This window comes from Podarcis muralis, chromosome 3 (genome assembly GCF_964188315.1).
Source record: "Podarcis muralis chromosome 3, rPodMur119.hap1.1, whole genome shotgun sequence".
Taxonomy (NCBI): Eukaryota; Metazoa; Chordata; class Lepidosauria; order Squamata; family Lacertidae; genus Podarcis; species Podarcis muralis.
Window position 1 is genome coordinate 2,213,081 of NC_135657.1, and position 23,092 is coordinate 2,236,172.

A 23,092-nucleotide genomic window follows, 5' to 3' on the forward strand; every position below is an offset into this window, starting at 1 on the left:
TGTGGCATCAAAGTGGCCTTTGTTCTAAACCCCAATCTTAATTGGACTTTCGTAACGACGTGTTTGATCACTTTCACATTCCTGTTTATCTTGCCTGCTCATCTTAATTGGCACAAGTGCCCTAAGGGGTCCTTCTGCTAGGCCAGAAAGGGTAACATTTGCAGAATGACATGGTCACATCTCAGCCTCCCCAAGCTCTCCATCCTCCGGTTCCTAATTGAGTTACTCAAAGAAAGCCAAATCCACCCCCCCCCCCATTCCTGCCACTTATCAAACAGCCTCCAAAAGTTCCCCAGGTTTCTCTGAAGCCTCCTTTGGTAGACTGATGTTCAAAGCTCTCGGTGTCAGACGGTTTAGGATGATCTGAGACCACACAGAGTTCATGCAATAGGAAAGGAGTTTGCTAAAATGGAGTTACAGTTACAGAAAACCAGGATATTCTCCTCTGGAGCAAAATTGACAAAACAAAATAGATAAAATGTGGTCGGCCAGCCCTGCTTCATTAAGGGGTTCCTTTGCTCATTGGATGGGACATGGGTGGCGCTGTGGGTTAAACCACAGAGCCTAGGACTTGCCGATCAGAAGGTCGGCGGTTCGAATCCCCAAGACAGGGTGAACTCCTGTTGTTCAGTCCCTGCTCCTGCCAACCTAGCAATTCGAAAGCACAAAGTGCAAGTAGATAAATAGTTACCGCTCCGGCGGGAAGGTAAACGGCATTTCCGTGAGCTGCTCTGGTTCGCCAGAAGCGGCTTAGTCCTGCTGGCCACATGACCTGGAAGCTGTACACCAGCTCCCTCGGCCAATAAAGTGAGATGAGCGCTGCAACCCCAGAGTCGGCCACGACTGGACCTAACGGTCAGGGGTCCCTTTACCTTTACATTAATGTGCTTTGTGGGATGCGGGTGGCGCTGTGGTCTAAACCACAGAACCTAGGGCTTGCCGATCAGAAGGTCAGCGGTTCGAATCCCTGCAACGGGGTGAGCTCCCATTGCTGGGTCCCTGCTCCTGCCAACCTACCAGTTCGAAAGTACGTCAAAGTGCAAGTAGATCAATAGGTACCTCTCCGGCGGGAAGGTAAACGGCGTTTCCGTGCGCTGCTCTGGTTCTCCAGAAGTGGCTTAGTCATGCTGGCCACATGACCCGGAAGCTGTATGCCGGCTCCCTCGGTCAGTAAAGCGAGATGAGCGTCGCAACCCCAGAGTCGTCTGCGACTGGACCTAATGGCCAGGGGTCCCTTTACCTTTACCTTTTGCTCATTAGGCGGTGGTGAAATGGCAAAAGCTATGCAATGTAATTTAACGTTTCGAGAGGGAAGGGCCGTTCTTACCAAGCAGAGTGATTTCCCCTTCCAAACTACAATGCCTTGGTGAGGCTGTCGGCAAAGTTTTGACAGACTTCTGGGTTTGCTCAAACGCCAAAAAGAGCCTCCCGAAAGTCAATTCTGGGTTGCCCGGCAACCAGCAGGCCGCCAAAGCCCAGATGGATGAACAGATGAACAGAAGCAGCTGCCTCACATTCATTCAGGAGGCCAATTTAAGTCTCCTCTCTCTCCTTCTGGTAAAGCAAAAAGTAGTGAAGCTTGTGATGGGAGGATTTTAGTGGGTCATTCCTGCTGGGAAGGGGGTTGGACTAGATGACCCTTGGTTCCCTTCCAACGCTACGATTCTATGACTCTAGTACAGCCCACCACATCAAAGGCAAGGAGACCCGTGCTTGAGATTTCCCTCCATCCAATGGGTTGCAACCTGGCCACTTTTGGAGGGCCCTCCCCACTCTGTTAAGAATGAGGGACCTGTAGGGCATGGCTCAGGGTGGCCAAAAATAAGAATGTCTGCCATTTGCTGTTGCCTCCCCTTGTGCCTTGGCATCCAAAACGTTCAACCAGATTGTAGAAACCTGGGAAGAAAGAGCACCAATCCTCACACCAAACTAAGAATAGAAGAAGAGCTTGCAGGATCAAGCCAGGGGCCTGTCTAGTCCACTTCTGGGATGTAATCCACTGGGAGCAGTCAAATACAGCATTCCTTGTTTTCCTAGAGTGGACATGAAAGGGGGTGTTTGGTCCAACCAGTTGAAACTTTGAATAAGATTGTGGCGTCTTTATTCTATTACAGTGGTGCCTCGCAAGACGAAAAGAATCCGTTCCGCGATTCTCTTCGTCTAGCGGTTTTTTCGTCTTGCGAAGCAACCCCATTAGCGGCTAAGCGGATTAGCGCTATTAGCGGTTTAGCGGCTTAGCGGCTATTAAAGGATTAGCGGCTAAACTGCTAACAGGCTATTAGCGGCTTAGCGGCTTAGAAAAAGGGGGGGGGGAGCGGGAAAAAAATGGCAAGACTCGCAAGACATTTTCGTCTTGCGAAGCAAGCCCATAGGGAAATTCGTCTTGCGAAGCGCCTCCGAAATGGAAAACCCTTTCGTCTAGCGGGTTTTCCGTCTTGCGAGGCATTCGTCTTGCGGGGCACCACTGTATGAGGGATTCAAGGGAACTTACCAGGAACGTACAATTCAATCTGAGACAGACTGAATTGTGTAATAGTGAGAGGCTCACATGAGCCTGCAACCAGCTATCTGCTGTGCATGTAAAAAGGGGAATGTAACTCTGCTAAGTAAAGGAACTTGCTAGCGCAAGTTAGGAAGGATATCAATAAAGAATATATCCTCTCCTGCCCAGCGGCGTAGCGTGGGTTGTCAGCACCCGGGGCAAGGCAAGTAATTTGCGCCCCCTAACCCGTGGATTTGCGCCCCCTAACCTGTGGATTTGCCCTAACCCCAGATGTTGCGCCCGGTGCGGCCTGCCCCCCCTGCACCCCCCACGCTACGCCACTGCTCCTGCCACCCTGAACATCCCCACAGTTCTCAAAGTAGCCAACCGGATGCCCATTATGGGAAACCCACAAGCAGGATTCTAGCACAGGAGCCCTCCGTCTTCCTCCAGTTTCCAGTGACTGGCATTCAGAAGCATTGCTGCCTCCAGATATGGAAGCAGAACACAGCCATCCTGGCTAGGAAACATCAATAGCCATCAATAGAATGTGTCTCATCCTCCTACAAAGGCATCCAAGTTGATGGAAACTGCTTCAGCATCCCCTTGCCAGGTCTTAAGGCACCAGAAAATGTTCAGATTGTCCTCTGCAAATCAGCCTCATTTGCTTTGGGGAGAAATTTCAGTTTCAGAAAACTCACGCCGCTCCTTTCTCCAGGCCAAAATGTTCTTTGTCCTGCACCTTGCTGCAAAACACTTTGACTCTTGCCTCTGAACGCGGCAGCAAAAACGTGAGCCACGCGAAGTCTGCTTTATTAACACGATGCTAATGGAGAATGTTTCTCCCCAGGAAGAAGATCCTAATGGCTGTTTTTAATTGGCTGCAATAAAAAATAATAATTTCCCCAGGGACCGTGTTTATTTTGAAAAGGCAGGCTGCGGCTGCAGCCCTCATAGCATGAAATTGGTGGGTCTTTCTCGTCCTTCCAAGTAAAGGTGCTTTGGGTTGTTTTGTTCAGCTGCTAGGCTTCACTGTTTGGGCATCCTAAGTGTTGTTGTTGTTTAGTCGTGTCCGCCTCTTTGTGACCCCCTGGACCAGAGCACACCAGGCACTCCTGTCTTCCACTGCCTCCTGCAGTTTGGTCAAACTCATGCTGGTCGCTTCGAGAACACTGTCCCACCATCTCGTCCTCTGTCGTCTCCTTCTCCTTGTGCCCTCCATCTTTCCCAACATCAGGGTCTTTTCCAGGGAGTCTTCTCTTCTCATAAGGTGGCCAAAGTCTTGGAGCCTCAGCTTCAGGATCTGTCCTTCCAGTGAGCATTCGGGGCTGATTTCCTTCAGAATGGAGAGGTTGGATCTTCTTGCAGTCCATGGGACTCTCAAGAGTCTCCTCTAGCACCATAATTCAAAAGCATCCATTCTTTGGCGATCAGCCTTCTTTATGGTCTAGCTCTCACTTCTGTACATCACTACAGGGAAAACCATAGCTTTAACTATGGACCTTTGTTGGCAAGGCATCCTTAGTATTTATTAGCTCTTGCTCAGGCTGGCAATTGCAAGGTAAGAACATTATCACCTGCTGGATCAGGCCAGCAGCCCTCCTAGTCCAGCATCCTGTTACCACATTATGGAAAACTTGCAAGCAGGATTCGAGCACAAAAGCCTCTCTCCTCTCCTGCAGTTTCTGGCAACTGGCTTCCAACAGCAAGGCCTGACAACCCACATTGAAAAGTCTGACCTGAACAAACCCAACACAAAACAAAACACAATTCTGATTTCCAAAGAGTAAAGCCTGCACCTCTCTTTTGGGAGGCAGGAGTGGTTTCCACGGGAGATGCCAACTGCTTTTCTGTGTTGTGCTTTGGCTTGGACAGGAGGGCACCATGCCAGCCTACTGTGCCAGCCACAACACCAGAGACTTGGGGGCCTTTGCAGCAGTTAACAGTTCCAGAATAATAAGAGTAAAATGGTGGGCGAGAACTCGCTCCAAAGTCTGTCCCATCCTTAAAGGCAGAAGGCAGGCGAAGACATTGTTGGTGCTTTGGGGTGGGAGACGGCCTTCTCCCGGCACCGATCCAGAACGCATAGCACAGCATAGCAGAGCATTCACCACTCTGGACGTTCAAGTAAGCAGCAGAGCTTAGCAGAAGCTGAGATTGAGTATACGTAGCATCTGGGTTTAGTGATTTATTTAAAGGTAAAGGGACCCCTGACCATTAGGTCCAGTCATGGCCGACTCTGGGGTTGCGGCACTCATCTCGCTTTACTGGCCGAGGGAGCCGGCGTACAGCTTCCAGGTCATGTGGCCAGCATGACTAAGCCACTTCTGGTGAACCAGAACAGCGCATGGAAATGCCGTTTACCTTCCCGCTGGAGCGGTACCTATTTATCTACTTGCACTTTGACGTGCTTTTGAACTGCTAGGTTGGCAGGAGCAGGGACCGAGCAACGGGAGCTCACCCATCGCAGGGATTCGAACCGCCAACATTCCGATCGGCAAGTCCTAGGCTCTGTGGTTTAACCCACAGCGCCACCCGCGTCCCTAAGTGATTTATTTACAGGATCAAAATAAAGAACAGAGCAGTCATGGTGTGTCTCTTCTCCTCCGAGAGAGCACAACAGCAGAATAAAGGTGACAGAAGTGGCATCTAGTTCCTTCCGTTGCCACACTTCCAAGGAATGGAATATCAACACACAGAGCATGTGATCTAGTAGTCACATATTCTGCAGCACGAGAGAGAATGAAACGCCTGGCAGACATATGCCAGCCCAACCCAACTGGTACCTTATCATAAAGAGAGCTGACTGGATCAGGCCTATGGCTCAGCTAGTCCAAGCAGATGCCCCATTGGGGACCATGCACGCAGGATCTGACCAGAGGAGTCCTCTCCCCTCCTGTGGAGCATTGCTACCTCCAACTATGGAAGCAGAGCTTGGTCACCGATAGCCCTCCCCTCCTCAATGAATTTGCCCAATCCTCTTTTCAAAGCCTTCCATCCCTGCCTCCTGTGGCAGAGAGTTCCATAGTTTAACTACATGCTATGTGAAGAAGGACTTAAAAAAAAAAATCTGTCATGAATCTTCTACCGTTCATGGATGCCCATGAATTCTAATGTTATGGTAGGTTTCTTAGCAGAAGTTGGGTCTTGGATGCTTAAGTTGAGATTCCTGCATTGCAGGGGGTTGGACTAGATGACCCTGTGGGGTCCCTTCAATCTCTACAGTCCTCTCATTCTATGACTCCACCAACCTGCATGTGTTCCATTATCTCTGTCCAGGGCTTCAGATTCTGGCCCCATCCAATCAGAGAAGTGTTATGATGAAGGATCGCCGGCCAACATTCCTGTCATTTCCGAAATGGATGGATGTTTCCCAGCCAGCAGTGTAGCTGTTTCACAGTCAGTGGGTTGTGAACAGCATTGCATCATCCTAATAATTCATGAAGAACTCATAAATGGCTTTGGAAAAGATGTAATTACCACTGAAAGCTGCTCTGGTCTCTTGGGATAACTAGAGTGGAGTTTCTGCCACCTCTGAAGTCTACATCACCTCCTCCTTAGCTTATAATGAATGAGTTCTTCTGGCTGTGTCAGTGTCATGGTCCAGTTTACGGGCAGTCGAAGTCCTGGCTGAGGACGTCGGGACCGGGGGCAAGATGGCAGGGTGGGAGCAGGAACGAGAGTCCAGAAGCCAGGGTCCGAGGGTCGAGAAGCAAGGAGTCACGAAGTCAAGGGTCCGAGGGTCAAGAAGCAGGGAGTCACGAAGTCCAGGGTCCGAGGGTCGAGAAGCAAGGAGTCACGAAGTCAAGGGTCCGAGGGTCGAGAAGCAAGGAGTCACGAAGTCAAGAGCCCTCCCACCAGATGTCAAAAAGAACAACTACCAGACCTTTAGAAGACATTTGAAGGCAGCCCTCTTTAGGGAAGCTTTTAATGTTTGATGCATTACGGTATTTTAATATTTTGTTGGAAGCCACCCAGAGTGGCTGGGGAAGCCCAGCCAGATGGGCGGGGTATAAATAATAAATTATTATTATTATTATTATTATTATTATTATTATTATTATTATTACCCTGTTTATGGAAGACAATCTTACTCGGCTACGAGGGATCACCAAAGAAAAGAAGAAGATACATCCAATCTGGCAATAGTACTTGAGAAAGGAATGACTTTTTTGTTTTATTTACTTACTTATTTCGTTATCTTTATGCATCACCTTTTCCTTTGAGAAGCTCAAGGTGACAAACATGGGTCTCCTCCCCCTCCTCCTCCCCATTTCACCCCACAACAACCCTGTGAGGTAGCCCCTGTGATAGGAATTTTGAGGTCTTAGATATATGTTCAATGTTCAGAAGTGTACCAACCAAACACGTACATAGATCAGCTCAGGAAGACCGACCTGGAACCATTTTTTATTCCCAAACTGAGCAAATGTTTTCTCTGCAAGGTCAAAGGAAAATGGAAAAGCCTCCCCATTGTCTTTTCCTTCACAAATCCTGTCTTAAGGGCACATTTAAGATAGGAATAGAGTGTGAGCCTGTGCCCTGGCTCAGGAACTAAGCATTTGTCATTACAAAAGACTGGCCAGGCTTCCCAGGGTATCCAATCAAGTAAGCAGGCAATCCAATTAAGTGATCATTGAGAGCCAGTGTGGTGTAGTGGTTAAGAGCAGTAGACTCGTAATCTGGGGAACCGGGTTCGCGTCTCCGCTCCTCCACCTGCAGCTGCTGGGTGACCTTGGGCCAGTCACACTTCTCTGAAGTCTCTCAGCCCCACTCACCTCTCAGAGTGTTTGTTGTGGGGCAGGAAGGGAAAGGAGAATGTGAGCCGCTTTGAGACTCCTTCGGGTAGTGATAAAGCGGGATATCAAATCCAAATCAAATCATTAAACAGGTAACCTGTCAGACGAGATAAACAAGTCACTCAGGTTTCTGCTGTAGACGGCCCAATCTGTGATGTAGGTATGATGTATCTGGGTGGTAGTCTTAGGTTACACTGCTTCTGTGATGTATGTATGATGTTTCTGGGGGTGGTCTTGATCTACAGGGTGGCAATTTCAAAAGACTTTATAAGGCCTTGTGCGCCATTTTTCTGGGTCCCTCCTCCTCTCTCCTGCGGGTGAGGGAAGCACCCTGTTGCAACAGATCAATAAAGATCAGGCTTACTAGCTGCTTTGCTTCTCAATATTCTCTGGCTGGCCTCTGTTATTTTCTCCTACCAATAGGGAACCTACGTAAGGACTCTATATGGGCTCTTGGATACCCCATAAGGGAAAAAGGGCAGAGATTTTGTTTACAACAGTCCCCAGGTCACACCCAGTGAGTTTCATGGCCTAGTGGGGATTCAAACCCAGGTCTCCCGGGTCATAAACCGGCATTTCAACCATTACACCACACTGGTTGTTTTCATCTATCTGAGTTGTGCTGCGGGGGACACACACACACACATCCCCCATCCTCCCAGGACTTTGGATCCTTTTTCACCTTGCTGTTCACACTCCAGGCAATGACAGATTCAGCTTCTCTTCCTTGAGTGCAATTACAGGAAAGCAGCAAAAGTGGGAGAGCTCTGGATCTAAGCCAACCTCAGCTCCTAAAGTCTTGCTCCACTTTTCCCTTCACAACAAACAACTTGCAAGCTCAGCAAACGCATTGAGAAGAGAGATTCGGTTCCTGCCGAGAGCAGAGACTGGGAGGATGAACGAAATTCCCACGAGATATTTGATCATCGAAGAGGGCGGCACGTAAGCCTGCAAACTGACTGCAGGAAAACCTCACATCAATAGGGTTCCTGAACCCCAGTCTCTTAGCAACAAACTATTTAAGCTCCAGCTTATGTTTGTTTAAATTTTATGTCATGCGTTTTTCCCCAAAAAACTCAGAACATTTCCACAAACAAGAATTTATTTCCCCACATCTTCATTCACTTCAGTACCATAAGAGTATTACCTCCAATACTGTTTTAGCTAGCTAATTTGCTTTTCTGCCAATAATTTTGAACAAATAGTTCAAGAAGGACACTGACAAACTGGAACGTGTCCAGAGGAGGGCAACCAAAATGGTCAAAGGCCTGGAAACGATGCCTTATGAGGAACGGCTAAGGGAGCTGGGCATGTTTAGCCTGGAGAAGAGGAGGTTAAGGGGTGATATGATAGCCATGTTCAAATATATAAAAGGATGTCACATAGAGGAGGGAGAAAGGTTGTTTTCTGCTGCTCCAGAGAAGTGGACACGGAGCAATGGATCCAAACTACAAGAAAGAAGATTCCACCTAAACGTTCGGAAGAACTTCCTGACAGTAAGAGCTGTTTGACAGTGGAATTTGCTGCCAAGGAGTGTGGTGGAGTCTCCGTCTTTGGAGGTCTTTAAGCAGAGGCTTGACAACCATATGTCAGGAGTGCTCTGATGGTGTTTCCTGCTTGGCAGGGGGTTGGACTCCATGGCCCTTGTGGTCTCTTCCAACTCTATGATTCTATGATTCTATGATTCTAATTCTGCTGTACAAATCTATAGAGCTGCTGTGTTTGGAATACGGTGTACAGTTCGGGTAGCCTCACCTCAAATAGCGTTGAGCTGGAAAATGTTGAGGAAAAGGTTCAGAAAAAGCAACTCCCATATGAAGGAAATTGGCAGCTTTTGGTACTTTGCAATTCAGAGAAAAGGCGAGTAGCAGGCAACATGATAGAAATTTATAGAATTATACCTGGCATGGATACTCACGGACATCCTATGGAAACCAAGGTTCCTGCAGTACAGAGTTAAACTGCGGAACTCCCGCCCCCATGAAGGAGTGATGGCTACCAACCTCGATGGCTTTAAAAGAGGATGAGACAAATTAATGGAGGAGGCGAAGGTTATAAACAGCTACTAGCCAGGGCAGCTATGCTCTGTGGGATGTAATCCACTGGGAGCAGTCAAATACAACATTCCTCGTTTTCCTAGAGAGGACATGCAGGGGAATGTCTGGTTCAGCCAGTCGAAACTTCCTGTTCCTCCTGGCTGGAGCATCCTTCCTTTTGCATGTGATAGAAGGTGGGCGTGACCTTACCTGTCCAGGTAACAAAACGACGAGACACACAGCACTCTCTCTCTTTTTTTGACTTGCTTCCTCGTTGGACCAGCTTTTAGCTAGGACTGCTCTGTTAGCTCTCAGCTAGCAGCAGCACTGGGATTATTCCCCCAAATGGGGTAGATCCACATGTACATATTTGTAACTAAGTCTGCCTTCAGGAATCCAACTGTGAACTGATGTGAGTAAACTTCTTTTATTGACTTTGAATAAGATTGTGGTGTCTTTATTCTTTTAAGAGGGATTCAAGGGAACTTATCAGGAACGTACAATTCAGTCTGAGACAGACTGAATTGTATACTAGTGAGAGGCTCACACGAGCCTGCAGCCAGCTATCTGCTGTGCATGTAAAAGGGGGAATGCAGCTCTGCTGAGTAAAGGGACTTGCTAGCGCAAGTTAGGAAGGATATTAATAAACAACATATCCTCTCCTGCCACCCTGAACATTCCCACATTCTCTGCCTCCACAATGCTTCTGAATCCCAATTACTGGAAACCCCAGGAGAGGAGAGGGGTCTTGTGTTCGAAACCACGCCTTGCTGCTTTCCCCCAGGCAACTGGTTGGCCACTGTGAGAAGGGGATGATGGCTCAGATAGGCCGCTGGCAGACTGGTCTTAAGTTCTCATGCTTTGTTTTTATCAAAGCCGTGGTTTTTGTCCCCCCCCCCTCCCTCGCTCCTTACGAGAAAGACTGAGATGGAGAAATGTGAGTAGGCAAAATTTTGTTTTGCTCACCCCTGTTTTGCCAACATTGAGCAAAGGCAGCTAATTAGCTGCAACACAGAGAGAGGTTAACTAGCACGAGCGAAGCTCAAAGGAGAGCAAAACTCACATTTCATGCTTCCCCTTAATAGCCTCTGTGAGATAACAGGCAACAATCAATGAAATGCTGTAAGGTCAAGTTTGTTAGATGGGAGGTTTTGACGGCCTGGTCTTACAAAGTTCAGGAGGGCACAAGATGCCGGAATGAGAGGAAGTTAATCAGAACCAATGAGGGCTCTGGAACAAGAATGAAATTACACCCATATTTTTCTCTAATATGCTAAGACAGTGTGGTGTACTGGTTAGAGTGTTGGACTAAAACAGGGGTCAGCAAAAATTTTCAGCAGGGGGCCGGTCCACTGTCCCTCAGACCTTGTGGGGGGCTGGACTATATTTTGAAGGAAAAAAAGGAACGAATTCCTATGCCCCACAAATAACCTAGAGATACATTTCAAATAAAAGCACACATTCTGTTATTGTTGTTTAGTCATTTAGTCGTGTCTGCCTCTTCGTGACCTCATGGACCAGAGCACGCCAGGCACTCCTGTCTTCCACTGCCTCCCGCAGTTTGGTCAAAATCATGCTGGTAGCTTTGAGAACACTGTCCAACCATCTTGTCCTCTGTCGTCCCCTTCTCCTTGTGCCCTCCATCTTTCCCAACATCAGGGTCTTTTCCAGGGAGTCTTCTCTTCTCATGAGGTGGCCAAAGTCTTGGAGCCTCAGCTTCACGATCTGTCCTTCCAGTGAGCACTCAGGGCTGATTTCCTTCAGAATGGAGAGGTTGGATCTTCTTGCAGTCCATGAGACTCTCAAGAGTCTCCTCCAGCACCATAAATTAAAAAACATCAATTCTTCTCTGATCAGCCTTCTTTATGGTCCAGCTCTCACTTCCATACATCACCACTGGGAAAACCATAGCTTTAACTATACAGACCTTTGTTGGCAAGGTGATGTCTCTGCTTTTTAAGATGGTGTCTAGTTTTGTCATTGCTTTTCTCCCAAGAAGCAGGCGTCTTTTAATTTCGTGGCTGCTGTCACCATCTGCAGTGATCATGGAGCCCAAGAAAGTAAAATCTCTCACTGCCTCCATTTCTTCCCCTTCTATTTGCCAGGAGGTGATGGGACCAGTGGCCATGATCTTTGTTTTTTTGAAGTTGAGCTTCAGACCATATTTTGCACTCTCCTCTTTCACCCTCATTAAAAGGTTTTTTAATTCTTCCTCACTTTCTGCCATCAAGGTTGTGTCATCTGCATATCTGAGGTTGTTGATATTTCTTCCGGCAATCTTAATTCCATTTTGGGATTCACCTTAGAGACCAGCTAAGGTTGTCCGGGTATAAGCTTTTGTGTGCATGCACACTTCTTCAGATACCTTCTTCTTTTTCTTCGGCGGTCCCTTTTAGCCAAGTAAGATCGTCTTTCCTGAACACAGTCCTTAACATTGAGTCCGTAAGTGACCGCGGAGGCCAATTCTGGACCCACACGTCCTTCCACAGTGGGGACATTGGTTTCCGGGCGGGAGTTGATCATGGTGTGGATTTGCCAAATGTGCCTTCCTCTTAGCACATTTCTCCCTTGCGTCCTGAGTTCGAGTGTCTTCAAAGCCCATGACACCTTTGGTGAAGGCTGTTCTCCAATTGGAGCGCTCGCAGGCCAGCGTTTCCCAATTGCTGGCGTTTATACTCCATTGTTTTTAGATTTGCCTTGAGACAGTCTTTAAACCTCTTTTGTTGACCACCAGCATTACGCTTTCCATTTTTAAGTTCGGAATAGAGTACTTGCTCCAAAGCAACTATTCTACATATCTGTATACTTTATACAGGCTGCTTTTCCCAGTGATGCTTTCAGTGAGCAATGTTGACGCTTGTTTTCTTGTGCAGATTACAGACAAAAACCACTTTATCCTGAGGACATTTTCTCATCAGGATTGTCACCCAGCCCTGCTAAGCAGCCGGCAATGTGTGCCTGTAGTATTTGCAAGCATTTGCTGCCAGTGTTCTGATCTGTGCTACAGTACCCAAGCTGTTCGCTTCGCACTCAGACAGCCTCGCCGCTTTGCAACGGTGCCAATACAAGCTTAAAAATAATGCTGCAGAGAAAAAGTCTGTTGTTGCTTTTAATTTGGGTTCAGAGAAGATTGATTTCTTTCCAATCTGCTATCTCTACTCCTCTTTGAACGTCGTGGTTTTTAAAATAAAATTGGCCTCAGTTGGCTGGCGGTGGCACCCAAGGAATTCAGCGACTCCAGCTATTTAAAGCTTGATGTTGATGTCAGCCTGCCCTAAACTGCTAATGTTATAAACCAAAAAGCATCAAATATGAGCAATATTCCTGTCTCTCCCTCTCTCTTCTTTTCCACCTGGTGGCCCAGCTGTACAGAGACACCCCAACTTCTGTTGGGCAGAGACACCCCAACTTCTGTTGCCTGTGCTCTGGAAACTTCCAGACAGTGCTTTTTTTTCTGGAAATAAGGTGGGGGAACAGACCATGAAGTTTATTGTTTATTGTGGGCTCAGTCCCCCCAGATTATTGCAGTGCCCCCCCCCCCCCGAGCAGTGGCTAAATGTAAGACATGGTTTATAAGCTCAAGTAGACAATGATCTGGATGAGAAATGGCCACAAGTTTATTGATTACAGATATACAGTGGTACCGCGGGTTACAGACGCTTCAGGTTACAGACTCCGCTAACCCAGAAATAGTACCTCAGGTTAAGAACTTTGCTTCAGGATGAGAACAGAAATCACGCGGCGGCAGCGGGAGGCCCCATGTGCTGGGCCTGGGGTAACCCGAGTAACGTGGGTCTGGTCCCAAATCCAAGGGTTCCGCGAGGAGTCAGTCTGACAGGGCCAAGGCAGGACACGAGGCAGCAAACCAGGCAAGGTCAGGTACAGGATCTCAGGCAGGATCTAGCATACAGCAATGTTGCTCCTGCAACCTGGGGTGGGGTCCGACAGCCTTTTATCTTTGTCGGGGTAACGGCCGGTCCTGATCCCCCAGAGACTCACCTCCCTGGCTCGCCCGGAGGCAAGCACTCCTCCTGCAAGTACTCAGGTCTCTCCTTCTCTCAGACCTGAGTCTCTGCAGCTCGGGAGACGTCAGTGGGTTACTAGACCCAGAGGCCGCCTCAGCCTCCCCTGACCCAACCAGTAGTGGAGCAGCTGTAAGCGATGGCCCAGCTGGAGGCAACGAGGTCATCCCCGCATCTGGAGCCAGGGCAGGCTCAGGCCCCTGACTCGGCCCAGCTGGTGCTTGTTGCAGGGGAACCTGTGCAGACTGGGGCTCTTCAGAATCAGGCACCAGACTTGGGTCAGATGATGCCTGAGGCAAAGGATCCGGTGCAGACTGAGACTCCTCTGGTTCCGAGTCTGATCCCGAGTCCCAGGCCATCACACCCCATTAGCTAGAGTGGTACCTCAGGTTAAGAATAGTTGCAGGTTAAGAATGGGCCTCCATAACGAATTAAGTTCTTAACCCGAGGTACCACTGTAAGTGGACTTTGGGCTCAGGCATTGGGTCTAAGTCTGTTCCAGCCCCACCACTGGAAAAAATAATAATGTTAAAGAAGGTAAGGGAACTCAGTTCCCCCAAGTTCCTGCTCCAAAAATACCCTATGCTTTTCTTTTCTTTGACCTGAATCTTCCAACATTGAGCTTCATTGTAGCTCCACGAATTCTAGAATTATGAGAGACTACGGGGGCCTTTATTCACTTTCTCCATGCCACGCCGTTTTATAAACTTCCATCATGTTCTTATGGACCTCTCCTTTGCTTGTGAAACTCTGTAATAAAGGATTCATGGTTGGTGTCAATGTATAAAGCATGGGAACGATTTTTTTTAAAAGAAGCCCTTCCTTTTTCATCCTGGAATTCAATATCCGTCTTGCCCTTAACCTTTTAAACGAAGGAGAATCCTTAGCATTTGACCCGCCCCGAGAGTTTTCCATTCCCACTGAATCTGCACGAAGCTTTCCTCCCTTCCCAGCCAATCTACTGCTTGCAGTTCAGCAACAGCGTTTTGCTGCGCTGTTCCCCACGGGAGGAGAGCGCGCGTTACGGCGCTCGGATATTGGAGACGGTCTCTTAACCTTCCTTCTGCAATTGTTTCGCCCAGCGGGGTGCACGCCTGGACTTGCAAGCAAATACTTTGTGTGAACAAAGAGGCCACGGAAATTGAGGGCAAAAGACGGGCAGCAGAGGAGGAAGAGGAGGGCAGGGGATGGGCAGACAGTGTGGGTTCATAGAATCAGTGCTTATTTCCCCTAAAAAAATGTCTAGGGGTACAGTCAAACTTTGGGTTACAGACACTTCAGGTTGCACGTTTTCGGGTTACGGGCACGCCAAAACCCGGAAGTACCGGAACGGGTTACTTCCGGTGCTCGTGCATGTGCAGAAGTGCTAAATTGCGCTTTGTGCATGCGCAGAAGCGCCGAATCGCAAGCCGTGCACAGATGCTGTGCTGCGGGTTGCAAACGATGTGGGTTGTGAACATGCCTCCCACACATATCATGTTTGCAATCTGAGCGTCCACTGTACTCTCATTTTGACTCAAGAAAATCACCATTTTATAGTTCAAATCGGGGAAAATAAATACAGTGGTACCTCGGGTTACATACGCTTCAGGTTACATACGCTTCAGGTTACAGACTCCGCTAACCCAGAAATAGTGCTTCAGGTTAAGAACTTTGCTTCAGGATGAGAACAGAAATCGGGATCCGGCGGCGCGGCGGCAGCAGGAGGCCCCATTAGCTAAAGTGGTGCTTCAGGTTAAGAACAGTTTCAGGTTAAGAACGGACCTCCGGAACGAATTAAGTACTTAACCCGAGGTACCACTGTACAGTAAACAGACAAAAGTACAAAGATTCACAAAAAGTTTAGGATTCAGGTAGGTAGCCGTGTTGGTCTGACGCAGTAGAAATATATTTTAAAAATTGTCCAGTAGCACCTTAGAGACCAACTAAGTTTGTTCTTCGTATAAGTTTCATGCACATGCACACTTCTTCAGATACACTGAAACAGAAGTCACCAGACCCTTATGTATAGTGGGAGGGTGGGGTGGGCTTTTTCTCAGGAGGGTAGTAGGAGATGGGTGATTGACTCAATGGGTATGGTGAACCTGCTGATGACTGTTAATGTTTAGGAATCATAGAATCATAGAGTTGGAATAGACCACAAGGGCCATCGAGTCCAACCCCCTGCCAAGCAGGAAACACCATCAGAGCACTCCTGACATATGGTTGTCAAGCCTCTGCTTAAAGACCTCCAAAGACGGAGACTCCACCACACTCCTTGGCAGCAAATTCCACTGTCGGACAGCTCTTACTGTCAGGAAGTTCTTCCTAATGTTTAGGTGGAATCTTCTTTCTTGTAGTTTGGATCCATTGCTCCGTGTCCGCTTCTCTGGAGCAGCAGAAAACAACCTTTCTCCCTCCTCTATATGACATCCTTTTATATATTTGAACATAGCTATCATATCACTCCTTAACCTCCTCTTCTCCAGGCTAAACATGCCCAGCTCCCTTAGCCGTTCCTCATAAGGCATCGTTTCCAGGCCTTTGACCATTTTGGTTGCCCTCCTCTGGACATATAGTGGGAGGGAGGGGTGGGGCTTTTTCTCAGGAGGGTAGTAGGAGATGGGTGATTGACTCAATGGGTATGGTAAACCTGTTGATGGCTGTTAATGTTTAGGGGTATGCGTACCCCTGCATCCCCCCAGAAAAAAGCGCTGCATAGAATCATAGAATTCAATTGGAAGGGTCCCTGGGGTCATCTAGTCCAACCCCCTGTGAACCAGGAATCACAGCTAAAGAATCCATGACAGGTGTCCACCCAACCTCTGCTTAAAAACCTCCAAGGAAGGAGAGTCCACCCCCTTCTGAGGGAGTCCATTCCAGAGCCAAATAGCTATGGAGTTTATCTCAGTGAAGACCTTCCTTGGAAAATAAATACAACCCAGGTGGTTAAGAAAGCCCAACAGAGACTCCATCTCCTCAGAGCATTGCGGAAGAATGATGTCAATCAACATTTGATGATCTCCTTCTACCGGTCCACAATAGAAAGTGTCCTTTCATAATTCATCACTGTGTGGTACACTGGTTTGACATCATCTGATGGGAAGTGCCTACAGAGGGTGGTGAATACAGCACATGATATTATGGGCTGTCCCGTGAATCCACTGGATGAACTAGCGAAAGAAAGTTGCATCAGGAGAGTGAGGAAAATTCTCAGGGATGATTCACACCCTGGCCGGCACTTTCTTGATCTCCTGCCCTCGGGCAGAAGATATAGAACCAGGATTAGTCGCGCCAACAGGGTAAAGAACAGCTTCTATCCATGGGCTGTTAGGCTGCTGAATGAAAAGATAACAACAGGGCAACTGACTTTCGGGTTTGGTGTGTGTGTGTCAGTAAACGAGGGGAATGAAGACTAAGAGAGCTGAGTGGGGGGGTGCTTGTGTAATCTCACTGTATACAAATTGTACAAGTGACAATAAAGCATTTTGATTAATGTCAAAAAGTTCTTCCTAAGGTTTACCTGGAATTTCCTTTACTTTATTGTCATTTTTATCCTGTATTTTTATCTTGCGAACCACCTTGAGATCTTTGGATGAAGAGTGGTATATAAAATTGATTAATAATAATAATAATAGAAATAATAATAGTCCATTGGTTCAGTCCTTCCCCTGGAGGAGCTGTGTGTTAAACCAAGAACCATCGCAGGAAGATAAGGAGCTCCCTTACACCAAGTCAAACCTTTGGCCATCCAGCCCTGTGCAGCTCTCCAGATTTTTTTTATTTCAAAATGCAGCACATGGTGAATTTCAAATCCACAGTTGAAGAGCTCTTTCCCCCATCTATAAGTTCTGAGGCCAAAGCAGGACATCCTTGTGGGAATATTCAGGGTGGCAGGAGAGGATATATTGTTTATTAATATCCTTTCTAACTTGCGCTAGCAAGTTCCTTTACTTAGCAGAGTTACATTCCCCTTTTTACATGCACAACAGATAGCTGGTTGCAGGCTCGTGTGAGCTTCTCACTATTACACAATTCAGTCTGTCTCAGATTGAATTGTACGTTCCTGGTAAGTTCTCTTGAATCCCTCTTAAAAGAATAAAGATGCCACAATCTCATTCCCAAAATATTGGGAAATTTTAGAGCAAGATGGTGAAAAAATTAAACTACAGAGCTATGAGAAATTAAAGCCTAAACTACGAGATTGGCTTCATTACCTTCAGATAAATGAGGTATTTAAACAGGACAGGAAAATAGGTTTCCAGACGGAGAGGTCAAAACTAGAAACAGAACTGTTAGAACCCAATACTAAGAATCTGTCAAGAATGTATAACTTGCTGTTGAAGTGGAATACACAAGATGAAACAGTTAAATCAGCTATGATTAAGTGGGCACAAGACATTGGTCATGACATCATGTTTGCTGACTGGGAACAGTTATGGACCACCGGTGTTAAGTTCACGGCATGTAATGCCTTAAGAGAAAATATTATGAAAATGATTTACAGGTGGTACATGACCCCAGTCAAGCTTGCAAAAATTTATCATTTGCCCAATAATAAATGCTGGAAATGTAATGAGGCTGAAGGTACTTTCTACCACCTTTGGTGGACCTGCCCGAAGATTAAAGCCTTTTGGGAAATGATCTATAATGAAATTAAGAAAGTCCTTAAAAGGACCTTTCCTAAGAAACCTGAGGCTTTTCTCTTGGGCATGGTAGGCCAATTGGTGTTAAAGAAGGATAGGACGTTTTTTATGTATGCCACTACAGCAGCAAGGATTCTTTTAGCAAAGTATTGGAAGACACAAGAACTACCCACGCTGGAAGAATGGCAGACGAAGGTGATTGACTACATGGGACTGGCGGAGATGACTGGCAGAATCCGTGACCAGGGGAAAGAGACAGTGGAAGAAGACTGGAAGAAATTCAAAATATATCTTAAAAATTGTTGTAAAATTGAGGAGTGTTAAGATGTCAAGGAATTGGGAAATAGAGAATTGCAGCTGTAATCAATAAGTTAAGGAAGAATTTAAAAGAAATTGAATTGAATAATTAGTTAATTGGAGGAGTTGCTGAAGAGATGTAAAACAAGGATGCAGAAAAGGGGAGGTATGGGGAAGTCCGAGAAGTAAGGTGTATGAAAATAAGATTATGAAGTTATACATGTTTATATGTTTGTATGTCTGTGTATTGTGTATTGTTTGTTTTTATTTTTTGTGTTTGGAAAACCAATAATTTTTTTTTTTAAAAAAAAACTCATTCAAAGTCAATAAAAGAAGTTTACTTACATCAGTTCACAGTTAGAATCCTGAAGGCAGACTTAGTTACAAATATGTATAAGTGGATCTACCCCATATGGGGGAATAATCCCAGTGCTTCTGCTAGCTGAGAGCTAGCAGAGCAGTCCTAGCTAAAAGCCGGTCAAACGAAGAAGGGAGTCAAAAAGAGAGAGGTGTGCTGCGTGACCCGTCCTTTTGTTACCTGGACAGGTAAGGTCATGTCCACCTTCTATCACATGCAAAAGGAAGGATACTCCAGCCAGGAGGAACAGGAAGTTTCAACTGCCTGGACCAAACATTCCCTTGCATGTCTACTCTATGAAAACAAGGAATGTTGTACTTGACTGTCTCTCATGGATCACGTCCCACACCCCTCACATCTCCCCTCTCTTCCTGCAGACCTTTCGATGGCCCGTTGCAAGCAGCATCGACGTCAACGAGATGCTGGAGGTCCAGGTCTTCAACTACAGCAAAGTCTTCTCCAACAGGTCAGTGGCGTTCTGCATGTCTGGGTGAGTTTTGTTCCTCCAACTTTGGGGCTTCCTTAAAAGAGCCCCTGCAATGTGTGCAGCTTCTTTTCAACGTCTTTCAATGATTAGACAAATTCATGGAGGAGGAGAGGTCTGTCGGTGACTACTAGCCAAGATGACTATGCTCAGCCTCCATAGATGGAGACAGCAATGCTTCTGAATGCCAGATACTGGAAACTCCTGGAGATGAGATGCTCAAATCCTGCTTGCTGGTCTTCCACAGGCATTGGTTGGCCACTGTGAGGACCGGGTGCTGGACTAGATGGTGTGGGAATGCTCAGGGTGGCAGGAGAGGATATATTGTTCATTAATATCCTTCCTAACTTGCGCTGGCAAGTTCCTTTACTTAGCAGAGTTACATTCCCCTTTTTACATGCACAGCAGATAACCGGGTGCAGGCTCGTGTGAGCCTCTCACTAGTATACAATTCAGTCTGACTCAGATTGAATTGTACGTTCCTGGTAAGTTCCCTTGAATCCCTCTTAAAAGAATAAAGACACCACAATCTTATTCAAAGTCAATAAAAGAAGTTTACTCACATCAGCTCACAGTTGGATTCCTGAAGGCAGACTTAGTTACAAATATGTACATGTGGATCTACTCCATATGGGGGAATAATCCCAGTGCTTCTCCTAGCTGAGAGCTGGCAGAGCAGTCTTAGCTAAAAGCTGGTCAAATGAAGAAGGAAGTCAAAAAGAGAGAGGTGTGCTGCGTGACTCGTCCTTTTGTTACCTGGACAGGTGAGGTCACACCCACCTTCTATCACATGGGAAAGGAAGGATGCTCCAGCCAGGAGGAACAGGAAGTTTTGATGGCTGGACCAAGCATTCCCTCGCATGTCCACTCTAGGAAAACAAGTAATGTTGTACTTGACTACCTCTCACGGATCACATCCCACATGGCTTCCCTCAAAGAATGCTGAGAAATGTAGTTCCCTAAGGCGCTGAATGTCATTAGAAGATCCCTATTCTCCTCATGGAGTCACAACTCCCAGAGTTCCCTGGAAAGAGGGATGGACTGCTAAACCACTCTGGGAATTGCAGCTCTGCAGGGAGAACACCAATGAATCTCAGCACCCTTCAGAAACCACGCCTCCCAGAACTCCTCTGGGAAAATGATGACAGCTTAAAGTGGTCGGACACGGCCCCAAATGCAAGGTGCAGATGGGGCCTAGCAGTCCAAGCGCCACTGTAAATTCAAGAAGCAAGCTGGGCTTGATTTTAAGTAGCAGCAAAAGCAAACAGATTGCAACGGGGACTGCTTTCAATGTATAAACTGTTTAGATCTTTTGACTTGGAGTGGTGAAGGTTTGTAATCCAGGCTGCTTCCTATTTTTAGGAGCAGAAAACTTGATTCACCCCAAATTCCCGTTCTGGACGAGCAAACTTAGTTTACACAAAAAGCCAATGTTTAGATGTTCACATCCAGAGCAAGGAGCATTACATTCTGGGTTTTAAAAGGGAGAAAAGTGTTTTCAAAAGAGCAATTATCTTGAGCACTGTGTATGTGTGTTGGGAGTCTTGTTCTGAGGCCACCTTTCCTTGGAAGAAGTAGGAAGAGGTCTGGCAGGTCCGCAGGTGGTCTTTCCAACAATCCATAGGTTTAGACTTAACCTAGCAACTTCCCAGCAGCCCTTGGGTCTTTGTCATGGGTACCAGTACTGAACTGACCTATTGGAGCACCTGATTCCTAGGAACCATGGCAGAATCTTGCAGGTGGGGTTTGCGGGAATGTTCAGGGATGCAGGAGAGGATATATTGTTTATTACGATCCTTCCTAACTTGCATTAGCAAGTTCTATAACTTAGAGTTTTAACATTCCCCTTTAACTGCACAGTGGGTAGCTGGTTGCAGGCTCGTTTAAGTTTCTCAGTATAGATTCCTGGTAAGATCCCTTATTTCCCTCTTAAAGGAATGAACATGCCACAATCTTATTTAAGATATATAAAAGTAGTTTACTCACATTCAGTTCACAGTTGGATCCCCGAAGGAAGGCTTAGTTACAGATGTATACATGTGAGTCTATCCCATATGGAGAGAGTCTCTTTGTCTATCCCATATGGAGAGAGGCTGCATGCCTTATCCTTTTGTTACCTGCACAGGTAAGGTCACGCCCACCTCTAGTCACATGCAAGAGGAAGGATGCTCCAGGCAGGAGGAAACAGGAAGTTTTCGACCGGCTGGACCAAACATCCCCCTGCATGTCCACTCTAGGAAAACGAGGAATGTTGTACTTGACTGCTACTTATGTATCACATCCCACAGGGCTGGTATCCCACCTTGAACTGCCTACAGACCCCTCCTTCATACTGCAGACTGGTTTGGTACCATAAGCAGAAAATTCATGCCTTCTCTCTTGGTTTCGTTCTCGAGTGCCTGACAAATTCTAGCATTTTGGTTTTCAGTACTACAAAGGGGGAGAGCCCAGCAAATTAGAGAATTTCCAAAGGCAGCGCAATGGCACACACAAACCATTTGTCACAGAAACCCTACGTGGTCGGAAGGCAATTGCCTTCCACGCAGGACTATGCCTGATACATTTGTTTACCAAGGAGATGGAAATAGCATTTTTTCACCCAAGTCACAAATTACAGCAATCTGAGCCTGAACCAAGTGTGAAATTCCTTCCCAAGTTTCGTTGGGTGAAAGAAAGGTGCCCCCACAGCAGATGGGGAAAGACTGCACATCTGTTGAGCAATTGTGTGGTGTGTTTTTCTTTTTAAAAAAATTGAAATTGAAGTCTGGGAAAGCCCGACCTTGCATGATGGTCCAGCTCTGAAGGGCAGGAAAAGGCGAGGGCCACTCTGGGTGGGAAGAAAAGGGAAGCAGAGGGGAGCACAAGGAGTCTTGATTTTTATTTTTTAAAAATGCTTTGTGCCTCAATGTCTCATTTTGCCCCTTTCTAAAATTTACAGTCATACCTTGGGTTAAAGTAGCTTCGGGTTGAGCGTTTTTGGGTTCCGCTCCGTGGTGACCCAGAAGTAACGGAACACATTACTTCTGGGTTTCGCTGCTTGCGCATGCGCAGATGCTCAAAATGACGCCACGAGCATGCGCAGATGCGGCGAATCGTGACCCGAACATGTGCAGATGCGCAGACGCGGGTTGCTTTCGCTTCAGGATGCGAACGGGGCTCTGGAACGGATCCCGTTCGCATCCAGAGGTACCACTGTATTTTGTGTGTTTTCCTTTTTATAAAATAAAATAAAATCGGGATTAAGGGGTTTTCTCAGGATGGCGGAGGACGTGTGTGTGCTGGGTCCCCTTGGTGTTGGGGTGTTGGGGTCACGGGGTGTTGGCACACGTCCTCCTTCTGATAGGAAATGCTCAGGTGGGGAAGAAAAAAAATGGGGTGGGGGCCTGAGGAGGGTCCGTTGGAGGGGAGAGTGAGAAATGCCCCTATTTTTCAACTGAGAAATGTTGGAGGGTATGATGGCGCTGTGGGTAAAAGCCTCAGCGCCTAGGGCTTGCCGATCGAAAGGTCGGCGGTTTGAATCCCCGCGGCGGGTGCGCTCCCGCTGCTCAGTCCCAGCGCCTGCCAACCTAGCAGTTCGAAAGCACCTTCGGGTGCAAGTAGATAAATAGGGACCGCTTACTAGCGGGAAGGTAAACGGCATTTCCGTGTGCGGCGCTGGCTCACCAGATGCAGCTTGTCACGCTGGCCACGTGACCCAGAAGTGTCTCCGGACAGCGCTGGCCCCCGGCCTCTTGAGTGAGATGGGTGCACAACCCCAGAGTCTGTCAAGACTGGCCCGTACGGGCAGGGGTACCTTTACCTTTACCTTTTATGATGCAGCCCTCCGCCTGTTTGGATCTCTCAGCTGTGGCCCGCATTCGTCGTCCCCCATTGCATTTGAAGCATTTGATCCTATTGTCACTCTACCTCCCATTTCCCCCTCTGACTTTTGGCCCTGGCTGATTCAGTTACCTCCACTGGGTAACTCAATAGCTCCGTCTTGCCACGAC

At 47.2% G+C, this 23,092-nt stretch overlaps 1 protein-coding gene across 1 annotated transcript in view; it reads left to right on the plus strand.

The window, feature by feature from the left end:
* The window catches only part of OTOF (otoferlin), a 185,210-nt gene that overhangs the window by 23,875 nt on the left and 138,243 nt on the right, over window positions 1-23,092 (plus strand). The window contains exon 3 of the mRNA XM_077925364.1: window positions 18,997-19,085. Within this exon, the coding sequence (XP_077781490.1) occupies window positions 18,997-19,085 (89 nt within the window). The remainder of the gene's footprint in view (window positions 1-18,996; window positions 19,086-23,092) is intronic.